This window comes from Nesoenas mayeri (assembly GCF_963082525.1).
Source record: "Nesoenas mayeri genome assembly, chromosome: 11".
NCBI classification, from domain to species: domain Eukaryota; kingdom Metazoa; phylum Chordata; class Aves; order Columbiformes; family Columbidae; genus Nesoenas; species Nesoenas mayeri.
In genome coordinates, this window is record NC_137563.1 from 20,586,923 (window position 1) to 20,606,727 (window position 19,805).

The following is a 19,805-nucleotide window of genomic DNA, read 5'->3' on the forward strand; positions in this document are numbered from 1 at the left end:
GGGCTGAGGGAAATGCAGGGGATGGGTGGATCAGCAGCAGGGACGAAACCTGACCTCACATCCTTCCTGATACAGAAGAGGTGGAGAAAGGCTGAAAGTCAAACCCCAAAGAGAACAAAGTGCAGAGAAGCCCCAGACACTTTTTCCACTTCTCAAAGCTGCAATTAATTTGCTCATTGCACTGGAAATGTTAAGTTTGGGAAAGGAAGCAGGTGGAGGGGAGACCCTGGAAAGGCTGTGGAGTGCGAGGAGCTGCAGGACATGTGCAAAAGTGCGTGTCCTGCCAGAGGCCCCAGGGAGCGAAGAGCAGCTGCTGCTGCGGGGGGGCAGGAGGGGGTGGCTGCACCAGGGCTGGGACGTCGCTCAGTGGCGGCTGCGGGGAAAGGAGCTGCTGGGAAACAGAGGTGAAAGTGAAAACAGCACCAATGCCACAGGGTTGGCACGTGTCCTGGGAAGGGCATCGGAATGGGGCTGCAACCAAACCAAACTCCATCCTCAGGCTCAGGTTTCAGCCCAGGGTGCTGGGAGAAGGAGCGGTGCCACAGACCTGCCACCGTCTGCAGGGCCAACCCAAGCAGCTCCCTGGGACTTTCTGGTGATGGTGGCTCTGGCTGAGCATTGTCCTATGGGTGCCACCTCAGGAGCTATGGGTGGATGTGGCTTTGCAGGTCATGTCTCTTTGGTAGGCATGGATGTCCCTTGGAAATGGGACAGTGGTGGCATTTTCTCATTTCCAGGACGGGAGCAGGGAAGGGCTCCGTGTCTTGTCAACAGTGATAGCACATCTTAGAGGTGTTAAAGCCATTCCTGTAGGTCTGGCATCCTCATGGAGATGCCAATGTCCCCACTCAGCCAGCATCCTCACAGTGATGCCACCATTCCCATCAAGCAGCATCCTCACAGAGATGCCACCACCCTGGTGGTCACCCTGGGCTTTCCCTGCACAGCTGGTAGCCGGCAGTGTGGTGATGGCGTTCGAGGACGTCTGCCCCGAGCTCATCAACCTCATCCACAAGAACTACCGCAAGCTCTGCAACCTGCTCATCGACCTGGAGAAGTGGGAGCAGGTGCTCATCATCAACATGCTGACCCGCTACGCGCGCACGCAGTTCCTCAGCCCCAACCAGAACGTGAGTGCAGGAGCCTTGGGGTGACCCGGGATCCTTTGGGTGCCCTGGGAGATCCTGAACCCAGTGGGTGACACTCGGGTGTCCCCTGGCAGGTGGTGATGGCCGTGGCACAGCTCTACTCCCACCTGTCACCCCAGACAGAGGTTGTGTCATCACCGAGGTACTAGTGCAGCTCCTGCAGCGTCTCAAGTCCGTGTCATCCAACTAGTGATGGTACCCAACCCCACTGCCATGCTTACTTGGACCCATAGGGAGCTGTAGGGCCCTGGAAGAGACCTTCAAGAAGCCCATCCCAGCAGGCTCATGGAGACAGCACCAGGTAGGACCTGTCACCCCATGGACAGCAGCTCACGCTGGAGCAGCCTGTGAAGAACTGCAGCCCCTGGGAAGGACGCATGTGGCAGAAGTTTGTCCTTTGTTCTCATTGTACTTCTCTTATTTGAATGGCAATAAATGGAATTAATTTCTCCCAGTCGAGCCTGTATTGACCATGATGGCACTTGCTGGGTGATCTCCCTGTCCTGAGTTGGACCCACAAGCCTTTCATTGTATTTTTCTCCCTCTGTCCCTTTGTTGAGGGAGCGTGACAGAGCGGATGCGTGGGGAACCAGTCCCGCAAAAGGCCAGCCCACTACAACTTTCTTATAATGTATGAGAGACACATAAGACATTATGTATTGCATATTAATAACTTTATTACAGAGATGATTTTTGAAGTTGTTATTACTGTTCTTCACCCATAATTACTCATATTGGCCAGTGATACAATCATGATTATCCTGGACAGCAAAGAAGCGCCAAGAGGCTGGTGGCAGCCGGGCAGCTCTCTCAGCCCATCAGGCAGGACTGAGGCAGCAGAAGAAATAGGGCACATTTGTAGTAGCAAAGTTCAAGAAAACATCAGGTTAGCACACAAAAAATGAAGCTCCAGGAAGCAGAAAGCAACGTCCCCCACCCTGGGTGAGGTGTTGGGGTGCGCGGGGCGATGCTGAGGCTCCTCTGTGGGTCGGGGGGATCATCACTGGGGGACACGGGGCTGCCACCCATCACACCGTGTGGCTGCTCCCCTGCCCGCCGGGCTTTGGGGCTTCAGATGGCCTGGAAATGGGGACGATCCCCTGAGCTCCTGCCCTGCCCTTCCCAGCCCGTGTAGATGGGTCCCCTGGCAGTGCTGGCAGCTGGAGCCCAGCCCTGCTGGGGACCCCACAGCCCTGCTGGAGACCCCCAAATACTCTGAGGGATCCCATAGCCCTGCTGGACATCCAAAAGCCATCCCTTGGACCCCAAATTCCTCCAAGGGACCTCAAACCCTGCCCAGGCATTGACATGAAGATACTCACAGCCTCATTGCAGCAGCTGTGACATCAACCTCAGATTTGCACCTGCAAGAGAAAGCTGTCCATGTGCAGGGGGCTCCGCTGTCCCCACCGCTGTCCCCACCGCCCATGGGCACCCCAGGGGGAATCAGGTCAGGATGCAAACGCAGGGCTGGGGGTGGGTGCAGGAGCCGTCCCACCGCGGCCGTGACACCAGCTCCGTGCTCACCAGTTGTGAGTAGAACTCCTCCAGGCCCAGGAGGGAGAGGGCAAAGTGGATGCAGTTGTTTGTGTAGGTGTTATAGTTGGCTTCACTTCTCATTGCACTTCTGACTCTACTACGGAAATCATTGAGATTAACCCCACCTTTCTTCCGGTAAATCCGGCATTGTCCCCTTTCTTTTATCAGGGCTTGGTAGCCTGACTTGATGATCAGACCGGGAATCGTCCGACTGCTACTGGGACCACCAGTGCCCGTGCCTAGAAAAGCAAGAGCTGCCCATCACCCTGGCCCAGCCACCACAAACACTGGCCACACTTTGGCCACCACCAGAACCCCAAAGCAGCCAGGAGGACTGGCACTTACCCACAAAGTGTAAGACCTCTTCATCCCCACAGTAGACAGCTGCATGTTTGAAGAGGGCCCTGCTGAACAATGTCATTGTTTCCGTCCAAGGGGAAGAGCAAGATGTCCCCAGGCTGCAACTCACTCTCTGACACCTCCTCAAAGATGTCCCCATGCCCAGGGATGCTCTTGAACAGCAGAAATCTGGTTGACTACAAACCACACCAGGGAGAGAAGGTCAAGCGGCAGCAGAACCAGCTCTGTGACCCCAACAGCTCCCAGACCCCCAAAATGCCAGAGCAGGTCTCTGCAAGCTCCTACTTACAGTATTGCCCAACACCTGCAAGGAGAGAGGAACAGAAAAGGGATGTCAGCGCCGTGCTCGTGTCGTCCTGCCCGTGCACCAGGGCAGGGTCCCAGCTGCCATCACACCCTGCCCGGGATGGATCCTGCCAGGCACAAGGGCCAGGGAAGAGTCACCCGTCCTTCCCAACGGCTCCGAGCTGGAGCCGTCCCGGGACAAGCCCTGTGCATCTTCCCCTCCCTGTCCTGCTCTGACCACCGTCCAGGCAGCTGCATGCAATGGGGTGCAGAGATGGGAGCATACTTACCAGGCTGGCACCAACACCTGCAGCACCTACAATGCTGGCAACAATGGTAGCAGCGAGTCTTAGCATAGTTTTCTTTGGGACAGAGCTGGTGACAGAGCCGGGCTGCTCACTCCGCCATGGGCTGAGGGAAATGCAGGGGATGGGTGGATCAGCAAGTGCTGGGAAGAAACCTGACCTCACATTCTTTCTGATACACAGGAGGCGGAGAAAGGCTGAAAACCAAACCCCAAAGAGAACAAAGTGCAGAGAAGCCCCGGACACTTTTTCCACTTCTCAAAGGTGCAATTAATTTGCTCATTGCACTGGAAATGTTAAGTTTGGGAAAGGAAGCAGGTGGAGGGGAGACCCTGGAAAGGCTGTGGAGTGCGAGGAGCTGCAGGACATGTGCAAAAGTGCGTGTCCTGCAAGAGGCCCCGGGGAGCGAAGAGCAGCTGCTGCTGCGGGGGGGCAGGAGGGGGTGGCTGCACCAGGGCTGGGACGTCGCTCAGCGGCGGCTGCGGGGAAAGGAGCTGCTGGGAACCCGAAAGTGAAAGTGAAAGCAACAAAAGTTCCACAGGGTTGGCACAGCCTCCCCATGCAAACCATCCATTGCCACGCAAGAACAATGCCAACACTGCCGGTACAACTCCAGTCCCACATGTCCCTCAGGCCCCTTTTTGCCTCCATCACTGCATCGCTTCGGACACCTGGGACAGCAGGTGGGCAGTGGTGACCCTGAGCAGGGTGTCGGAGTCCACTGGGGTGCTGGCTCACACTGGGGTGGTTGTGTGCACCATGACACTGGAGAACTGGCCCAGCAGGACAAGGGCCAACTCGAGGCAGTTCCAGGTGACGGTGTCGATCTCCAGCACCTGGTCCATGGCCACCCGGACCCACCGCTGCAGGGCAGCTGCGTCCAGACCCCTCTAACTTCACAGCACTTGGTCCAGGCCCTGCATCCCCAGGAGGTGATGTCCCCGAGCTGCAGGTGGGGCAGAGGTGATGCGGTACAGCCAGTCACATTAGCCTGCTCTGCTTTGAATGGCAATAAATGGAATTAATTTCCCCGAGTTGAGCCTGTTCTGCCCATGATGATACATGCTGGGTGATCTCCCTGTGCCGAGTTGGACCCATGTGTCTTTTCTTGTATTTTCCTCTCTCTTTCCACTTGTGGGGGGAGGGTGACAGAGCAGCTGTGTGGGGTCCCAGCAGCCAGACAAGAACAAGCCACCGTAACTATATTATGATGTCTGATGTACGACAGATATGTTATATATTATATATTGTAAATTATTTATTTTATTATAGGAATTACTATTGAAGTTGTTATTACTGTTCTTCACTGGTAATTACTGATATTGGCCAGTGTTTCAGTCATTATTATCCTGGGCAGCTAAGAAGCCCCAGAGGCTGGTGGCAGCCGGGCAGCTCTCCCAGCCCATCAGGCAGGACTGAGGCAGCAGAAGAAGTAGGGCATGTTTCAAGTAGCGAATTTCAAGAAAACATCAGGTTAGCACACAAAAAATGAAGCTCCAGGAAGCAGAAAGCAACGTCCCCCACCCTCCCAAAGAAAAGCTCCTTCCCTGGGTGAATTGTTGGGGTGCGCGGGGTGATGCTGAGGCTCCTCTGTGGTTCGGGGAACAGTTCACCAGGGACATGGGGCTGCCACCCCTCACGCCGTGTGGCTGCTCCCCTGCCCCACTGGGCTGGGGGGCTTCAGATGGCCTGGAAAGGGGGGATGGTCCCCTGAGCCCCTGCCCTGCCCTTCCCAACCCGTGCAGATGGGTCCTCTGGCAGCTCTGGCAGCTGGAGCCCAGCCCTGCTGGGGACCCCACAGACCTGCTGGGGACCCCAAAGCCCTCTTGTGGACATCACAGCCCTGTTGGGGACCCCAAAATTCTCTGAGGGAACATGTAGCCCTCCTGAAGAACCAAAAGCCATCCCTTGGACCCCAAATTCCTCGCAGGGAGCACAAACCCTGCCTGAGGTTTGACATGAGGATACTCACAGTCCCACTGCAGCAGCTGTGACATTAACCTCAGATTTGCACCTGCAAGAGAAAGCTGTCCATGTGCAGGGGGCTCCGCTGTCCCCACCGCTGTCCCCACCGCCCATGGGCACCCCAGGGGGAATCAGGTCAGGATGCAAACGCAGGGCTGGGGGTGGGTGCAGGAGCCGTCCCACCGCGGCCGTGACACCAGCTCCGTGCTCACCAGTTGTGAGGAGAACTCCTGCAAGCCCAGGAGGAGAGGGCAAAGTGGATGCAGTTGTTTGTGTAGGCGTTATAGTTGGGCCCAGGTGGCTGGATCATAGTATTCAGTTATTCTTTGTGCAGGCCATTCATCATCTTTCCAAGTTTGCGTTCCTCCTATGGAGGCATTTATTAAAATCCTCTTCTCTCTGTTTAAAGTTTCATACAGAGGTTTCCCTAGATGACTCCCTTTTTCCTTTGGTAAAAGCAAAAATGGTGGTTGAATTATCCCTATAGTACAGGACCCTCTCCACCTAGGTGTTAACTCATTATAGGCTCTATTCCCACATATCCAAAATAATCCATCAGGGGCTTTCTATGGTTCGTCTGTATAGGTAGAGCCAGGTTTCTGCCCTTATCTCCTTAAATCCCGAATTTCCTCAAAGGGGTTTGCTTTGCATTGATTTTTCCAGCATATTGTTTCGTTTTCCAGGCTACAATTTCAAGACCGATATGCATGAGGTGGACCTGGCCACCAAGTGGGAGGAATAGAGGTATTTAATGAATTTTCCCACAACACTAACTTACAAGGGGTTTGTCCGATGTATTCAGTAAAATCTAGTTTACCATCATCCCTTGATATGCATATCTGCCCTATTATTAAGTGACTTAATACCCATCCTTCTGGTCTTTTTTTCTCAAGTTCCATGAGTTCTGTTCCATACCAGTAATCCTTCTGGGCTTACACTGTCTCCTCTCCAAGGCCACTGTTCTGCCATTTTGAGACCCCACACACATCCAGCATGAGGTGACATTTAATTCCCAGGCTATCTTTTCCATAAGATCTATAAACAGGTTTTTCCCTACTGTTGGTAATTGTAATTCCTTGTCTTCTTGCCTTATTTCCTCATACCAATCACCGCTTTTCTGTACCAATTTCTGTTTCTCTTGCTTTCTTTTTAATTCCTGAGCTGCACTCTTAACTAATTCCTCCTTATACTGATCTTTCACTCCCCCTCCATCTGAACAGCCCCACATACCAGCTTGTGTAAAACAGATATTCTGTTCTCCCCTAGGGCAGGAGACAGAGCCTACACCGAGTCCACCTTTCTCTGTGTTAGTTGCTACCCATAACTTCTGCCCTTGGATTTCACACTTCTCCAGTTTTGTTCTATCATAACATCCAGAATTAATATGAGTGTGATAAATTAGAACATATTGGGTTAGTCCTCCTATTCTCACGCGCTCGTAGCACTTGGTACAGGGATTAGCCGGGCTAGGTTGGGATCAATAAGTCACCACTCCTAGCAAGAGGATCAGGTCCAGGTTTCACCCTCTGCCTCTCTGGCCTAGCAGGTTGCAGCCAGCAGCCGAGTTCAGCATCTTCTCGGCAGCAAGGGCAGTGTCCCCTCCTTTCCTATCTTTGCCATTAGCGTGGTGGCTTTTTATCATTTCCCAGCTCTTGGCCTTCACTTCCCAGGAGCAACAGGAGCAACACGGAATTTGATTTCTCTTTCTACACTCTATTCTTCTCATCGCTGGTGGACACTCTAAATTCCCATTCACCGCTTTAGTAAATACCTCCCACCATTCTTTGCTATTCTTTTTCTATTCTTCCAGTGGCGACTAGAATCCTCAACTGAGCTCTGGTTTCCTTATCTTCTATTCTTAGACATTTATTACACAATCCTCTCGGTAAGTTCCCTTTGTGGATATGCTTATACCACAGTCCATTACAACCTAAACATCGAATACAAATAAGAGAATTACATATACAGCTTGGTTCAACACACTTCACCATTAAAACATTCTTATTTTCATTTATACTGGACATCCATATTAATAATACTGATAGTAGTTACACCAGCAATCCCATGCCAATTTCAATTTCAATTCCCCCGGTCCTTGAGTTACTTTCCAGGTTCTTTCTTCCATCAGTAGTCCTTTAACTCGAGAGACACGTGTCCATCCTTTCTCTGCAGTCCGAACGGCCGTTTCTGTAGTTAATAAAACAAGAAAAGGCCCTTCCCATCATGGGGTTAGAGTTGCTTCTTTCCAGGTTTTAATTACTACTTTATCCCCGGGTTGTATTTTATGAATCGGAAACCCTAAAGGCGGAGTCTGATTTAAAATCCCTTTCTTTCTTAGTTCATTTTGATATTTGTTTACTGTGATCACATAGTGCTGGAAAGATAAATCTTCAATTTCAGGAGGGGATGTTGGCATCCACTGAGTAAACGGCATGCCATACAACATTTCATAAGGGGAAAGGCAAGTATCTGAATTAGGCATTGTTCTTATGCTCAGTAAGGCTAAAGGCAAACACTTTATCCAAGTTAATTGGGTTTCAGTCATCAAGTTAGATAGTTGTTGTTTCAGAGTCTAATTCATTCTCTCTACCCTTCCAGAACTCTGGGGATGCCATGAAGTATGATATTCCCAGGCTATGCCTAAAGCAGATACTACGGCCTTTAGTATTTTGGATGCGTTCCCTGCTCTGAATCAATGGTCAGAATCATCCCAAACCTTGGGACGATATGTTCTAACAATATCTTGGCCACAAACGGGGCATTAGCTCTCACTGCCGGGAAGGCTTCAACCCAGTGTGTTAATTGATCTGCTGTAACTAGCAGATATTTGTGCTGTCCCGCTTTCGGAAGTTCTGTATAATCTACGTGGATCCTTTCAAAAGGTCTATACGCAGTTTTTCTTCCTCCTGCTTGGGCCCTCCTCATGTTTCCTTTATTTATCTTTTGACAAGTTATGCATCCATGGGTGATTTGTTTTGCTAGTTCAAATATCCCGAAACACCCAAAATACATAAGAAACCAATCACACGATGCTCGGGTTCCCCAATGAGTTTTCTGATGCAGCTGGTGTAAAATTACCCTAGCATAAAAATATACTCTTTCACTTTGGCCAGTGGCTCCCTTTACTACTATGTATTCATTACTTATTGGCATTAACACTCGATTGAGAACTGAGAATGTTGCTCCCATATCTACCAAAAATTCTACTTGTTTTGTTCTTTCCCTAGCTTCATTACAACCAGTGGATCTGCCAGGGTGGATTCCCCAGGTCCCCGTCAGTCTCTTTCAACATTTGCTACTGTTCGATTCTCCTTCACCTACTTCCTCTGTGCCTTTCTCGACCTTCATTTTGCCAATGTCCTTGTTTCCCACACCATGCACACTGATCCCTTTCTAAAGGCTTTCGGAACCTTCCAGCCCTTCTACTTCTCAGTTCCCTACTCTCTGGTAGTACTGCTACTATCACACACCTATCTTTCTGACGGTCTTCTTCTTCCCTCTGTAGGAAACAATTGCTTTGCAAATATAATAGACCCAGGCAGGATCTCTCGGCAAAGCATATTTTAATAACGATTTTGCAAGACCGGGTGTTGGACCTAAAGGTCGGCACACTTAATAGGGCAAAAAGCCCCTGCTTATATCCCCCAAAATCCTGGCTGCAATATCCCTCCCCTGTTCCCCATTGGTTGGTATTGCAGGGTTTACAGACCACCCCGACGCTTACAACACTCTTCCCCTTATCAGTCTATTTAAAATATGGATTCCCGGTGCTTTGGCTACACTTCCCCCTAAATTAACTTGTCAATACAGGTATCGGTATGTATACAGGTGTCAGTATATATTCTGGGAAGAGACTGTGTTCTACATTATGAATTCATAGTCCAATGTCCCTTGGTCCTTCCCCCCTGCTGGGGTCAAGGACCTGAGGGTCCTCAGTTATGTAAAAACAACAGTTCTTCATTAAATGTTCCTTACACCTGTTACTAAATACTTCCCAGGCTTCATCTAACAATGTTTCCAAATTCCTACTTTCTGTTACTTTCTGTTTCTGTAACTTCCTCCAAATATCATTTGCTGGCTGACTTGTAAATAACAAGACTAACTACTGTATCCCTACTTCTGAACCCAGCTCAAAAGGTGTATATATATATATATATATATTACTTTTTTTCTCTTCATTTAACTCCTGCGACTATAAACTTTATAAGCAACTTCAATTAGCTGAGCTATAGTTACATGTCTCAGCTCCTACCTTTTGTAATTTCTTACAGATGTCAATAAACAGCATATTAAGCATCAATCATTTAGATTAATTTTAGATCAAAATCAGTCCATCCACAGAACAACACTAACTGCAATACGGCTAACCCAGAATTTCACATTCAAATCACTTCCCCCACTAATTAACTCTCATGTGTACAGATGCATCTTAAGGGGGAGCAAGGTGGTACTTTAGTAATGGAACCGGTTCTCATTTTGTAAGTATCTCCCCAAACAAAATTCTTTTGGTACCAAATATAAACATACAAACTAAAATACTGAGCTCAAAGACGCAAACCAAATACTAAGCTCAAATATGCAAACAAATCACAATTACAGTCATTCAAGACAATATCTCGATTTTAGCATTGCACCTTTAAGCCACTTACTGCTCAGCCGGGTAGAGGTACCGCTGGGTCTCCCTCACAGTGCAGGTCAGTGCGGCTGGAGCCCCATCGGCACCCGCTCCCCCGCTTCCTTCAGCAAGCTGGACTGGCCAAAGCTCTTATTAGTGTCTCATCTAGGGTATTACAACTGTTATCCCAAACCAGGATTTCTTACCTGATGTACATACAAAAAGCTAAATTTAATACACTGAGATGAGACACAGCTTATCACACACAAAATCTTATCACCACATGCACACAGTTAAAAGCTAAATTGCTCATTGTACAGATGGTTGTACTCTAAAGATTATTACAATAGACATGGAATGCCCGGGCACTTGTAAAGATAACACACATGATTACCAAGCTAGCTATTGGTTCAACAAACACTTATCATTTGCTTCGTCCGTCTCCAGCCGGTCTCCTCGCGGGGAACACGGAACCGCGGATCGGGACTCCGCACTCGCTTCGCAGACAGACTGCGTCTCAGGCGCTCATTCACACGGAGCACTCATTCACACAGAGCACTCATTCACACAGAGCACTCATCCACACAGAGCACTCATCCACACAGAGCACTCATTCACACAGAGCATGGTACCGGGCACAAAAACTTCTTGATCATACAACATGTTACTGTTACCGTAAGTATTCCAATTACAGTTACAGCAATATGAATTTCAATTCCCATGGGTTAAGATGTTATAAGGCATCAATTGCCATGGGGACTCGAACCTCCAACAGCTGTTAGTGGGACTCGAACCCACGACTGGAGACTCTGTTTACCCTTCTCCCGCTTCCATAGCAGTCATTAGCAGGTCCATCCTGGCTCTCATAATCGAGATGCAACAGAAGTCTCAGAGTTACTCGATCTACCCCCAAGATTGCTAGCAGCTGACCCCCTTCTGGTCAAGTCAAGTCAGTGACCCTGTTAGGTACCCGTTTATACCAAGACGGGAAATCCGGCCTTGCACAGGCATCCCTCACGAGTTACTGGCCCCCCATGTTACAGGCCTGTGTTACAGTAAAACATAAGCATGCATTATCCGCTTAATGCAAAAGGTTCTTGTCTGCCCCTGTGGTGACCAGCCGGAGCGGACTGAAGCGGTCTTTGGATGAAGGCCCCTTCAGCTTCATCACAATGAACTTTTTTCCTTTGTCTCATTATGTTGAATGTCTGGAATCCAAGCTGCCAAGTCGATTGAAACCAAACTGGTTCCCCCTTTTTGCTGTAAATCTTCGTTATCTCATCTTCTCAAGTTTACAGCTAGGTGCCTCAAGTTTATATCTAGGTGCTGTAAAACTTCTTATCTTGGCATTCAATGAAGTTCTGTTTTTTATTAACATAATTGGTTACATAAAGCTCTAAACTAGGCACTCAAGTGTTAGTTCCCTCTGTCACTGAGGACACTCAGCCTACCAGCGTCACCGCAGGGAATCCAGCACCCTGAGGACTCTCAGCCCACCAGCATTGCTGAAGGGAATCCACCCTCAGGACTCTGAACCAGACATCGGAGGACGCTGCGCTCCTGAACTGCAAACCCCAGCATCCTTGCCGTGGAACACCGAGGTCATACATCATCATACAAGTCCTGTCATCTTCACTGTGGGGCCATAAGAGACTGGATCCCTCACTCTTTTCTTTCTTCCTTTCTCTCTGCTCTTTCCTTCTCTCCTTTTTTCTAACTCCATTTCTTTGTCTCTCCTTCTGTATATATATTACTCTCTTTCTCTCTCCCTTTTACCTTAGTTTTCCTTCCCTCTCTACCACTCCCTTTCTCTCTTTCCCTTTTGAACGTATAAGGATAACACAATCTTTAAGCTCTGCCAGTAGATTCTGGTTAAATTTCATATTATAAATACTAATGATTGCCAATACATATCTCGTAGTACGACCTTTGCTGTTAACGTAATGATAAGTTCTGTTATACTTCTGCCAAGTCACTATTTGCTGTAACTGGTATTCCAACACCTACTTTTAGTAAAACTCATAATTGAATTGGACCCCAGGAGTGATTGTCTGTCATTCAATTCACATAACCACGCAGAATTAAGCCAGAGTTGACTCACACCTGGTCTCCTCTGTTGAGTCAGGGCGTGTGTCGCGTTTAGAGTTAACTCATCGCCCATCTGATCTGTTGGGACAGGACAGCTCCCATCTGCACACCCCATTGCAGATGCCCAGGGTGACCCACCAGGGTGGTGGCATCTCTGTGATGATGCCATTTCTGGGGATGGCTGTGTCCCTGTGAGGATGCCGGCTCAGTGGGGACACTGTCATCCCTATGAGGACATCAGCCCTGCAGGGACACCTGCAATGCCACGAAGATGACCTATCCATGAGGACAAGATATTGAACCCTTCCCTGGTCCCCTCCCTAAGATGGGAAAATGCCATCGCTGTCCTCTTTTCTAAGTGACATCCATCCCCACCAAAGAAACAGGACCTGCAAGGCCACGTCCACCCAATGCTGCGGTTGTGTCGCTCATGGGACAAGGTTCGACCACAGCCACCATCGCCAGAAGGTGCCAAGAAGCTCCTTGGAGGGTCTTATTGTGGTGCTGGCCTGATGTCAGTGGCCACCGCAGGCTCGGGACCAGCGAGCAGCGACAGCTCGTCAGCTCGCAGGACGCTGTAGCAGCACCGGGCTCCTGTCCAGCACGGGGCTCGTCACCTCCTCGGCTGTGTCACCGTCAAACGGTGCTTTTGGGCACCCGGTCGGCCCCACCGGCAGCTGCTGCAGCAGCTTCTGCACGGGTGGCAGGGACAGCATGGCTGCAGCCGAGGTGGTGGCCCTGCAGACGGTGGCGGGACTGTGGCCCCGCTCCTCCTCCCAGCACCGCCGCCTGAAACCTGAGACTAAGGATGGGCTTGATTTGGGTTGCACCCACCATTCCAATGACCTTTCCAGGGAATGAGGTTGTGCCAACCCTGTGGCGCTTGTTGCTGGTGACACTGTACAGTTCGCAGCAGCTTCTTTCCCCGCAGTCGCCGCTGAGCGACGTCCCAGCCCTGGTGCAGCCACCCCCTCCTGCCCCCCCGCAGCAGCAGCTGCTCTTCGCTCCCCGGGGCCTCTTGCAGGACACGCACTTTTGCACATGTCCTGCAGCTCCTCGCACTCCACAGCCTTTCCAGGGTCTCCCGACCCACCTCCCTCTCTCTATTCCCAAACTTAATATTTCCAGTGGAATTAGCAAATTAATTGCAACTTTAACAAGTGGAAAAGCCCACGTAGGACTTAGCTGTACCTATTTCTGTTTGGTGTTTGGCTTTCAGCCTTTCTCTGCCTCTTGTGTGCCAGGAAAGATATGAGGTCAGGTTTCATCCCGGCACCTGCTGAACTGCCCATCCCCTGCATTTCCCTCAGCCCCTGGAGGAGCGAGCAGCCCGGCTCTGTCATTGACTCGGTCCCAGAGATAACAATGCTACCAGCCAGCATTGCAAGCCTTTCCAGCAGTGTGTATGCAGTAAGTACGCTCCCATCTCTGCACCCCATTGCACGCAGCTGCCTGGACGGTGGTCAGAGCAGGACAGGGAGGGGAAGATGCACAGGGCTTGTCCCGGGACGGCTCCAGCTTGGAGCCGTTGGGAAGGGCGGGTGACTCTTGCCCTGGCCCTTGTGCCTGGCAGGATCCATCCCGGGCAGGGTGTGATGGCAGCTGGGACCCTGCCCTGGCGCACGGGCAGGACGGCACGAGCACGGCGCTGACACCCCTTTTCTGTTCCTCTCTCCTTGCAGGTGTCGGGCAACACTGTAAGTAGGAGCTTGGTGAGACCTGTGGCAGCAGTGTTGGGGTCTGGGGGGTGTTAGGGTGTGATGGGGCTGGTTCTGCTGCCTCCTTACCTTACCTCCCTGGTGTGGTTTGTAGACCACCAGATTTCTACTGTTAAAGAGTGTCCGCGGGCAAGGGGAGATCTTCGTTGAGGTGTCAGAGAGTGAGTTGCAGCCTGGGGACATCTTGCTCTTCCCCTTGGACAGACGCAATAACGTCATTGTCCAGATGATCTTCAAACACGCAGCCGTCTACTGTGGGGATGACGAGGTCATTCACTTTGCGGGTAAGCACCAGATCCCCTGCTCCCATTTGGGTTGTACTGATCCCCAAAATGCGGCCAGCGGCTGTGGTGGCCGGGCCAGGGAGATGGGCGGCTCTTGTTTTTTCAGCCACCAGCCCTCAGAGGAAACGTGATGTGATCAGCAGTCGGATGACTTCTGGTGTGATCGCCAAAGAAGGTTTGCTGAAAATGGAAAAGGAGAGGGGAAAGTACCTGATTTACCGGAAAATAGATGGGGTTAATCTCAATGATTTCCGGAGAAAAGTCAAGGAGGCGATGAACAGCGAAGCCGAGTATTGCGCCAGCAAGAACAACTGCATCCACTTCGCCCTCTTCCTCCTGGGCCTGGAGAAGTTCTCCTCAGAACTGGTGAGCACGGAGCTGGTGTCACGGCCGCGGTGGGACGGCTCCTGCACCCACCCCCAGCCCTGCGTTTGCATCCTGACCTGATTCCCCCTGGGGTGCCCATGGGCGGTTGGGACAGCGGTGGGGACAGCGGAGCCCCCTGCACATGGACAGCTTTCTCTTGCAGGTGCAAATGCAAGATGAAGGGGACAGCAGCTGCAGTGAGACTGTGAGTGTCCCCATGTCAGCCCCCCTGGCAGGGTTTGGGTTCCATAGGAGGACTGTGGGACTAAAGGAGGGCTGAGTCTCGAGGAGGACTGGGGTCCTAAAGGAAGGATGGGTTCTCCTGGAAGGACCTCATGGGCCTAGAAGGGTTTTTAGGACCCCAGCAGGGCTGTGGGGTCCCCAGCAGGGCTGGGCTCCAGCTGCCAGCGCTGCCAGAGGACCCATCTGCAAGGGGTTGGGAAGGGCAGGGCAGGGGCTCAGGGGACCGTCCCCCCTTTCTAGGCCACCTCAAGCCCCCCCAGCCAGGTGGGGCAGGGGAGCAGCCACACAGCGTGAGGGGTGGCAGCCCCGTGTCCCCCAAGAATGATCCCGATGACCCAGGAGGAGCCCCAGCATCGCCCCACGCACCCCAACAACTCGCCCAGGGAAGGAGCTTTTCTTTGGGAGGGTGGGGGACGTTGCTTTCTGCTTCCTGGAGCTTATTTGCCATGGACTCATCAGATGTTTTCTTGAACTTTGCTACCTGAAACCTGCCCAATTTCCTCTGCTGCCTCAGTCCTTCCTGGTGGGTTGAGAGAGCTGCCCGGCTGCCACCAGTCTCTCAGGGCTTCATAGCTGCCCAAGATAATAATGAGTGAAACAGCAGCTAATATTGACAATTACAACTGAAGAATAGTAATAACAGCAACAATAATGTTTTCTATAATTAAATAAATAATATGCAAAACATAATGTCTCAAGTGTCTTCATACATCATAAGATAGTTGCAGTGGGTTGGCTTGCCTGCCTGCCGGGACCCTACACACCCGCTCTGTCACTCTCCCTCCACAACTGGACAGATGGAGAAAAATACAATGAAAGGCTTGTGGGTCCAACTCAGGACAGGGACATCACCCAGCAAGTGCCATCATGGTCAATATAGGCTTGACTTGGGGAAATTAACTCCATTTATTGCCATTCAAATAAGAGAAGGACAATGAGAACAAAGGACAAACTTCTGCCACATGCGTCCTTCCCAGGGGCTGCAGTTCTTCACAGGCTGCTCCAGCGTGAGCTGTTGTCCATGGGGTGACAGGTCCTACCTGGTGCTGTCTCCATGAGCCTGTTGGGATGGGCTTGTTCAAGGTTAATCCCAGTGCCTTATGGCTCCCCATGAGTCCCACCAACCATGGCAGTGGGGTTGGGTACCATCACTGGTTGGGTGACACAGACTTGAGACTCTGCAGGAGCTGCACTAGTACCTCAGTGATGACACAACCTCTGTCTGGGGTGACAGGTGGGAGTAGAGCTGTGCCACGGCCATCACCACCTGCCAAGGGACACCCGAGTGTCACCCACTGGGTACAGGATCTCCCAGGGCACCCAAAGGATCCCGGGTCACCCCAAGGCTCCTGCACTCACGTTCTGGTTGGGGCTGAGGAACTGCGTGCACACGTAGCGGGTCAGCAGGTTGATGATGACCACCTGCCCCCACTTTTCCAGGTCGATGAGCAGGTTGCAGAGCTTGTGGTAGTTCTTGTGGATGAGGTCGATGAGCTCGGGGCAGACGTCCTCAAACACCATCAGCACGCTGCCGGCCACCAGCTGTGCAGGGAAAGCCCAGGGTGACCCACCAGGGTGGTGGCATCTCTGTGAGGATGCTGCTTGGGGATGGTGGCATCTCTGTGATGATGCCCTTTCTGGAGACAGCTGTGCCCCTCTGAGGATGCTAGCTCAGTGGGGACACTGGCATCCCTATGAGGATGTCAGCCCTGAAGGGATAACTGCAATGCGATGAAGCTGACCTATCCATGAGGACAAGACATTGAATCCTTCCCTGGTCCACTCCATGAGATGGGAAAATGCCACCACTGATGTCTTTTCTAAGGGACATCCATCCCCACCAAAGAGACAGGACCTGGAAGGCCACACCCACCCAATGCTGCGGTTATGTCACTCATGGGACGATGCTCAGCCAGAGCCACCATCGCCAGAAGATCCCAGGGGGTTCATTGGGGGGGTCTTACCGCGGTGCTCGCCCGGTGTCAGTGGCCACCGCAAGCTTGGGGCCAGCGAGCAGCCACAGCTCATCAGCTCACAGGACGCTGTAGCAGCACCGGGCTCCTGTCCAGCACGGGGCTCGTCACCTCCTCGGCTGTGTCACCGTCAAACGGTGCTTTAGGGCGCCCGGCCGGCCCCACCGGCAGCTGCTGCAGCAGCTTCTGCATGGGTGGCAGGGACAGCATGGCTGCAGCCGAGGTGGTGGCCCTGCAGACGGTGGTGGGACTGTGGCCCCGCTCCTCCTCCCAGCACCGCCGCCTGAAACCTGAGCCTGAGGATGGGCTTGGTTTGGGTTGCAGCCACCATTCCAAAGTCCTTCCAGGGAATGAGGTTGTGCCAACCCTGTGGAACTTTTGTTGCTTTCACTTTCACTTTCGGGTTCCCAGCAGCTCCTTTCCCCGCAGCCGCCGCTGAGCAACGTCCCAGCCCTGGTGCAGCCACCCCCTCCTGCCCCCCCGCAGCAGCAGCTGCTCTTCGCTCCCCGGGGCCTCTTGCAGGACACGCACTTTTGCACATGTCCTGCAGCTCCTCGCACTCCACAGCCTTTCCAGGGTCTCCCACCTCACCTCCCTCCCTCTATTCCCAAACTTAACATTTCCAGTGGAATTAGCAAATTAATTGCAACTTTAACAAGTGGAAAAGCCCACCCAGGACTTATCTGAGCTTATTTCTGTTTGGTGTTTGGCTTTCAGCCTTTCTCCGCCTCCTGTGTATCAGGAAGGATGTGAGGTCAGGTTTCGTCCCAGCACTTGCTGATCCACCCATCCCCTGCATTTCCCTCAGCCCTCGGAGGAGCGAGCAGCCCGGCTCTGTCACCAGCACCTTCCCACAGAGTAAAGAATGTTAAAAGGCAGTGTTATGAGTCTTGCCAGCTCTTCCAGCCTTGGTGAGGTACGTGCACTCCCATCTCTGCACCCCATTGCACACATCTGTCTGGACGGTGGTCCAGAGTGGGGGTCTGGGGGGCGTTATGGTGTGATGGGGTTGGTTTTGCTGCCATCTTACCTTCCCTCCCTGGTGCGGTTGGCAGAGGGAATATGTGTCTCTCGAGTTTCTGTTCTACAAGTGTGTCCCTGGTCACGGGGAGATCTTCGAGGAGGTTTTCAGTGGCAATTTGCAGCCTGGGGACATCTTGCTGTTCCCCTTGGACAGAAGCAATAGCGCCATCGCACAGGCCCTCTTCAAACATGCAGCCGTCTACTGTGGCGATGGAGAGCTCATACACTTCCAGGGTGAGCACCCGACCCCCTGCTTCTGATCAGGTTGTAACGGTGGCCAAAGTGTGGCCAGCGGCTGTGGTGGGCGGGCCAGAGTGATGGGCGGCTCTTGCTTTCCCAGGTACGGAATCACAGCGAAGCCCTGGTGTGATCACCAAAGAAGGATTGATGAAAATGAAAAAGGAGAGGGGGCAATACCAGGTTTACCGGAAAAAAGGTGGCATTGTTCTTAATGATTTCCGTCATAGAGTCATGAAAGCGATGAACAGCGAAGCCAAGTATGACCCTTGCACAAACAACTGCATCCACTTCGCCCTCTACCTCTTGGGCTTGCAGGAGTTCTACTCACAACTGGTGAGCACGGAGCTGGTGTCACGGCCGCGGTGGGACGGCTCCTGCACCCACCCCCAGACCTGCATTTGCATCCTGACCTAATTCCCCCTGGGGTGCCCATGGGCGGTGGGGACAGCGGTGGGGACAGCGGAGCCCCCTGCACATGGACAGCTTTCTCTTGCAGGTGCAAATGAAAAATTAAGGTTGCCAGGTGCTGCAGTGTTGCTGTGAGTATTGCCATGTACAGCCCTCAGGCAGGGTTTGGGGGCATTGGTAAGGTTTAGGGTCCACGGAAGGAATGTGGGGTCCCTTGAATGGCTCGGTCAGCAGGAAGGTTGGGGTGTCCAAAGAAGAACAGGATCCCCTGGGATGACCTAGGTGTCCTCAGGAGAACTGTAGTATTTCCAGGAGCGTTTTGGAGCCTCTGGGAAGACTGTGGGGTCTCCATGAGGATTTTGGGTTTCCCAGATGGGCTGTGGGGTCCTTCAGAGGGTTTTGGGGTCCCCAACAGGGCTATGGAGTCTCTCAGAGGGTTTTGGGTCCCCAGCAGGGCTGTGGGGTCCCCAGCAGGGCTGGGCTCCAGCTGCCAGCACTGCCAGGGGACCCATCCACAGGGGCTGGGAAGGGCAGGGCAGGGGCTCAGGGGACCGTCCCCCCTTTCCAGGCCATCTGAAGACCCCCAGCCCGGCGGGGCAGGGGAGCAGCCACACGGCGTGAGGGGTGGCAGCCCCATGTACCCCAAGGATGATCTCCCCGACCCACAGAGGAGCCCCAGCATCGCCCCGCGCACCCCGACAACTCGTCCAGGGAAGGAGCTTTGCTTTAGGAGGGTGGGGGACGTTGCTTTCTGCTTCCTGGAGCTTAATTGCCATGAGCTAATCAGATGTTGTATTAAATTTTGCTACCTGAAACGTGCCTGATTTTGCATTCCTGCCTCAGTCCTGCCTGATGGGCTGAGAGAGCTGCCCGGCTGCCACCAGCCTCTGGGGCTTCTTGGCTGCCCTGGCTAAATAAAACTGAAACACTGGCCAATATCAGTATCACCAGTGAAGAACAGTAATAACAGCAACAAAAATAATCTCTATTATATAATAGGATAAATAGTACAGTATCATACATAACACATCCTGTGTATGTCATACATCAGACATGATAACGTAACTCTGGCAGGTTGGCCTTGTGTAGCTGCCAGGTCCCCATGCCGCCCTGTAACTTTACCTCCACAACTGGACGGACAGAGGGAAAAAAATACAAGAAAAGGCTCATGAGTCCAGCTTAGGATCAAGAGATCACCCAGCAAGGGCCGTCATGGACAACCAGCTGTGCAGGGAAAGCCCAGGG

The 19,805-nt window shown here is 52.2% G+C and overlaps 1 protein-coding gene across 1 annotated transcript; it reads left to right on the forward strand.

Annotated features, from left to right (window-relative positions):
* Window positions 1-17,529: 17,529 nt before the first annotated feature.
* Window positions 17,530-19,363, forward strand: LOC308044346 (uncharacterized protein). The gene is made up of 5 exons (XM_080350994.1): window positions 17,530-17,805; window positions 17,945-18,146; window positions 18,253-18,485; window positions 18,649-18,691; window positions 19,129-19,363. Exons 1-4 carry the CDS (start codon window positions 17,755-17,757, stop codon window positions 18,664-18,666), a joined length of 504 nt encoding a protein of 167 aa, XP_080207120.1. The 5' UTR covers window positions 17,530-17,754; the 3' UTR covers window positions 18,667-18,691; window positions 19,129-19,363.
* Window positions 19,364-19,805: the final 442 nt, after the last annotated feature.

Excerpts from the sequence above, each read along its gene's own strand:
- LOC308044346 (XM_080350994.1), top strand. The coding sequence starts at position 17,755 with ATGTTAAAAGGCAGTGTTATGAGTCTTGCCAGCTCTTCCAGCCTTGGT. Across the intron at positions 17,806-17,944 it reads GCTCTTCCAGCCTTGGTGAG|AGGGAATATGTGTCTCTCGA; the intron begins GTACGTGCACTC and ends TGCGGTTGGCAG. Across the intron at positions 18,147-18,252 it reads AGAGCTCATACACTTCCAGG|GTACGGAATCACAGCGAAGC; the intron begins GTGAGCACCCGA and ends TTGCTTTCCCAG.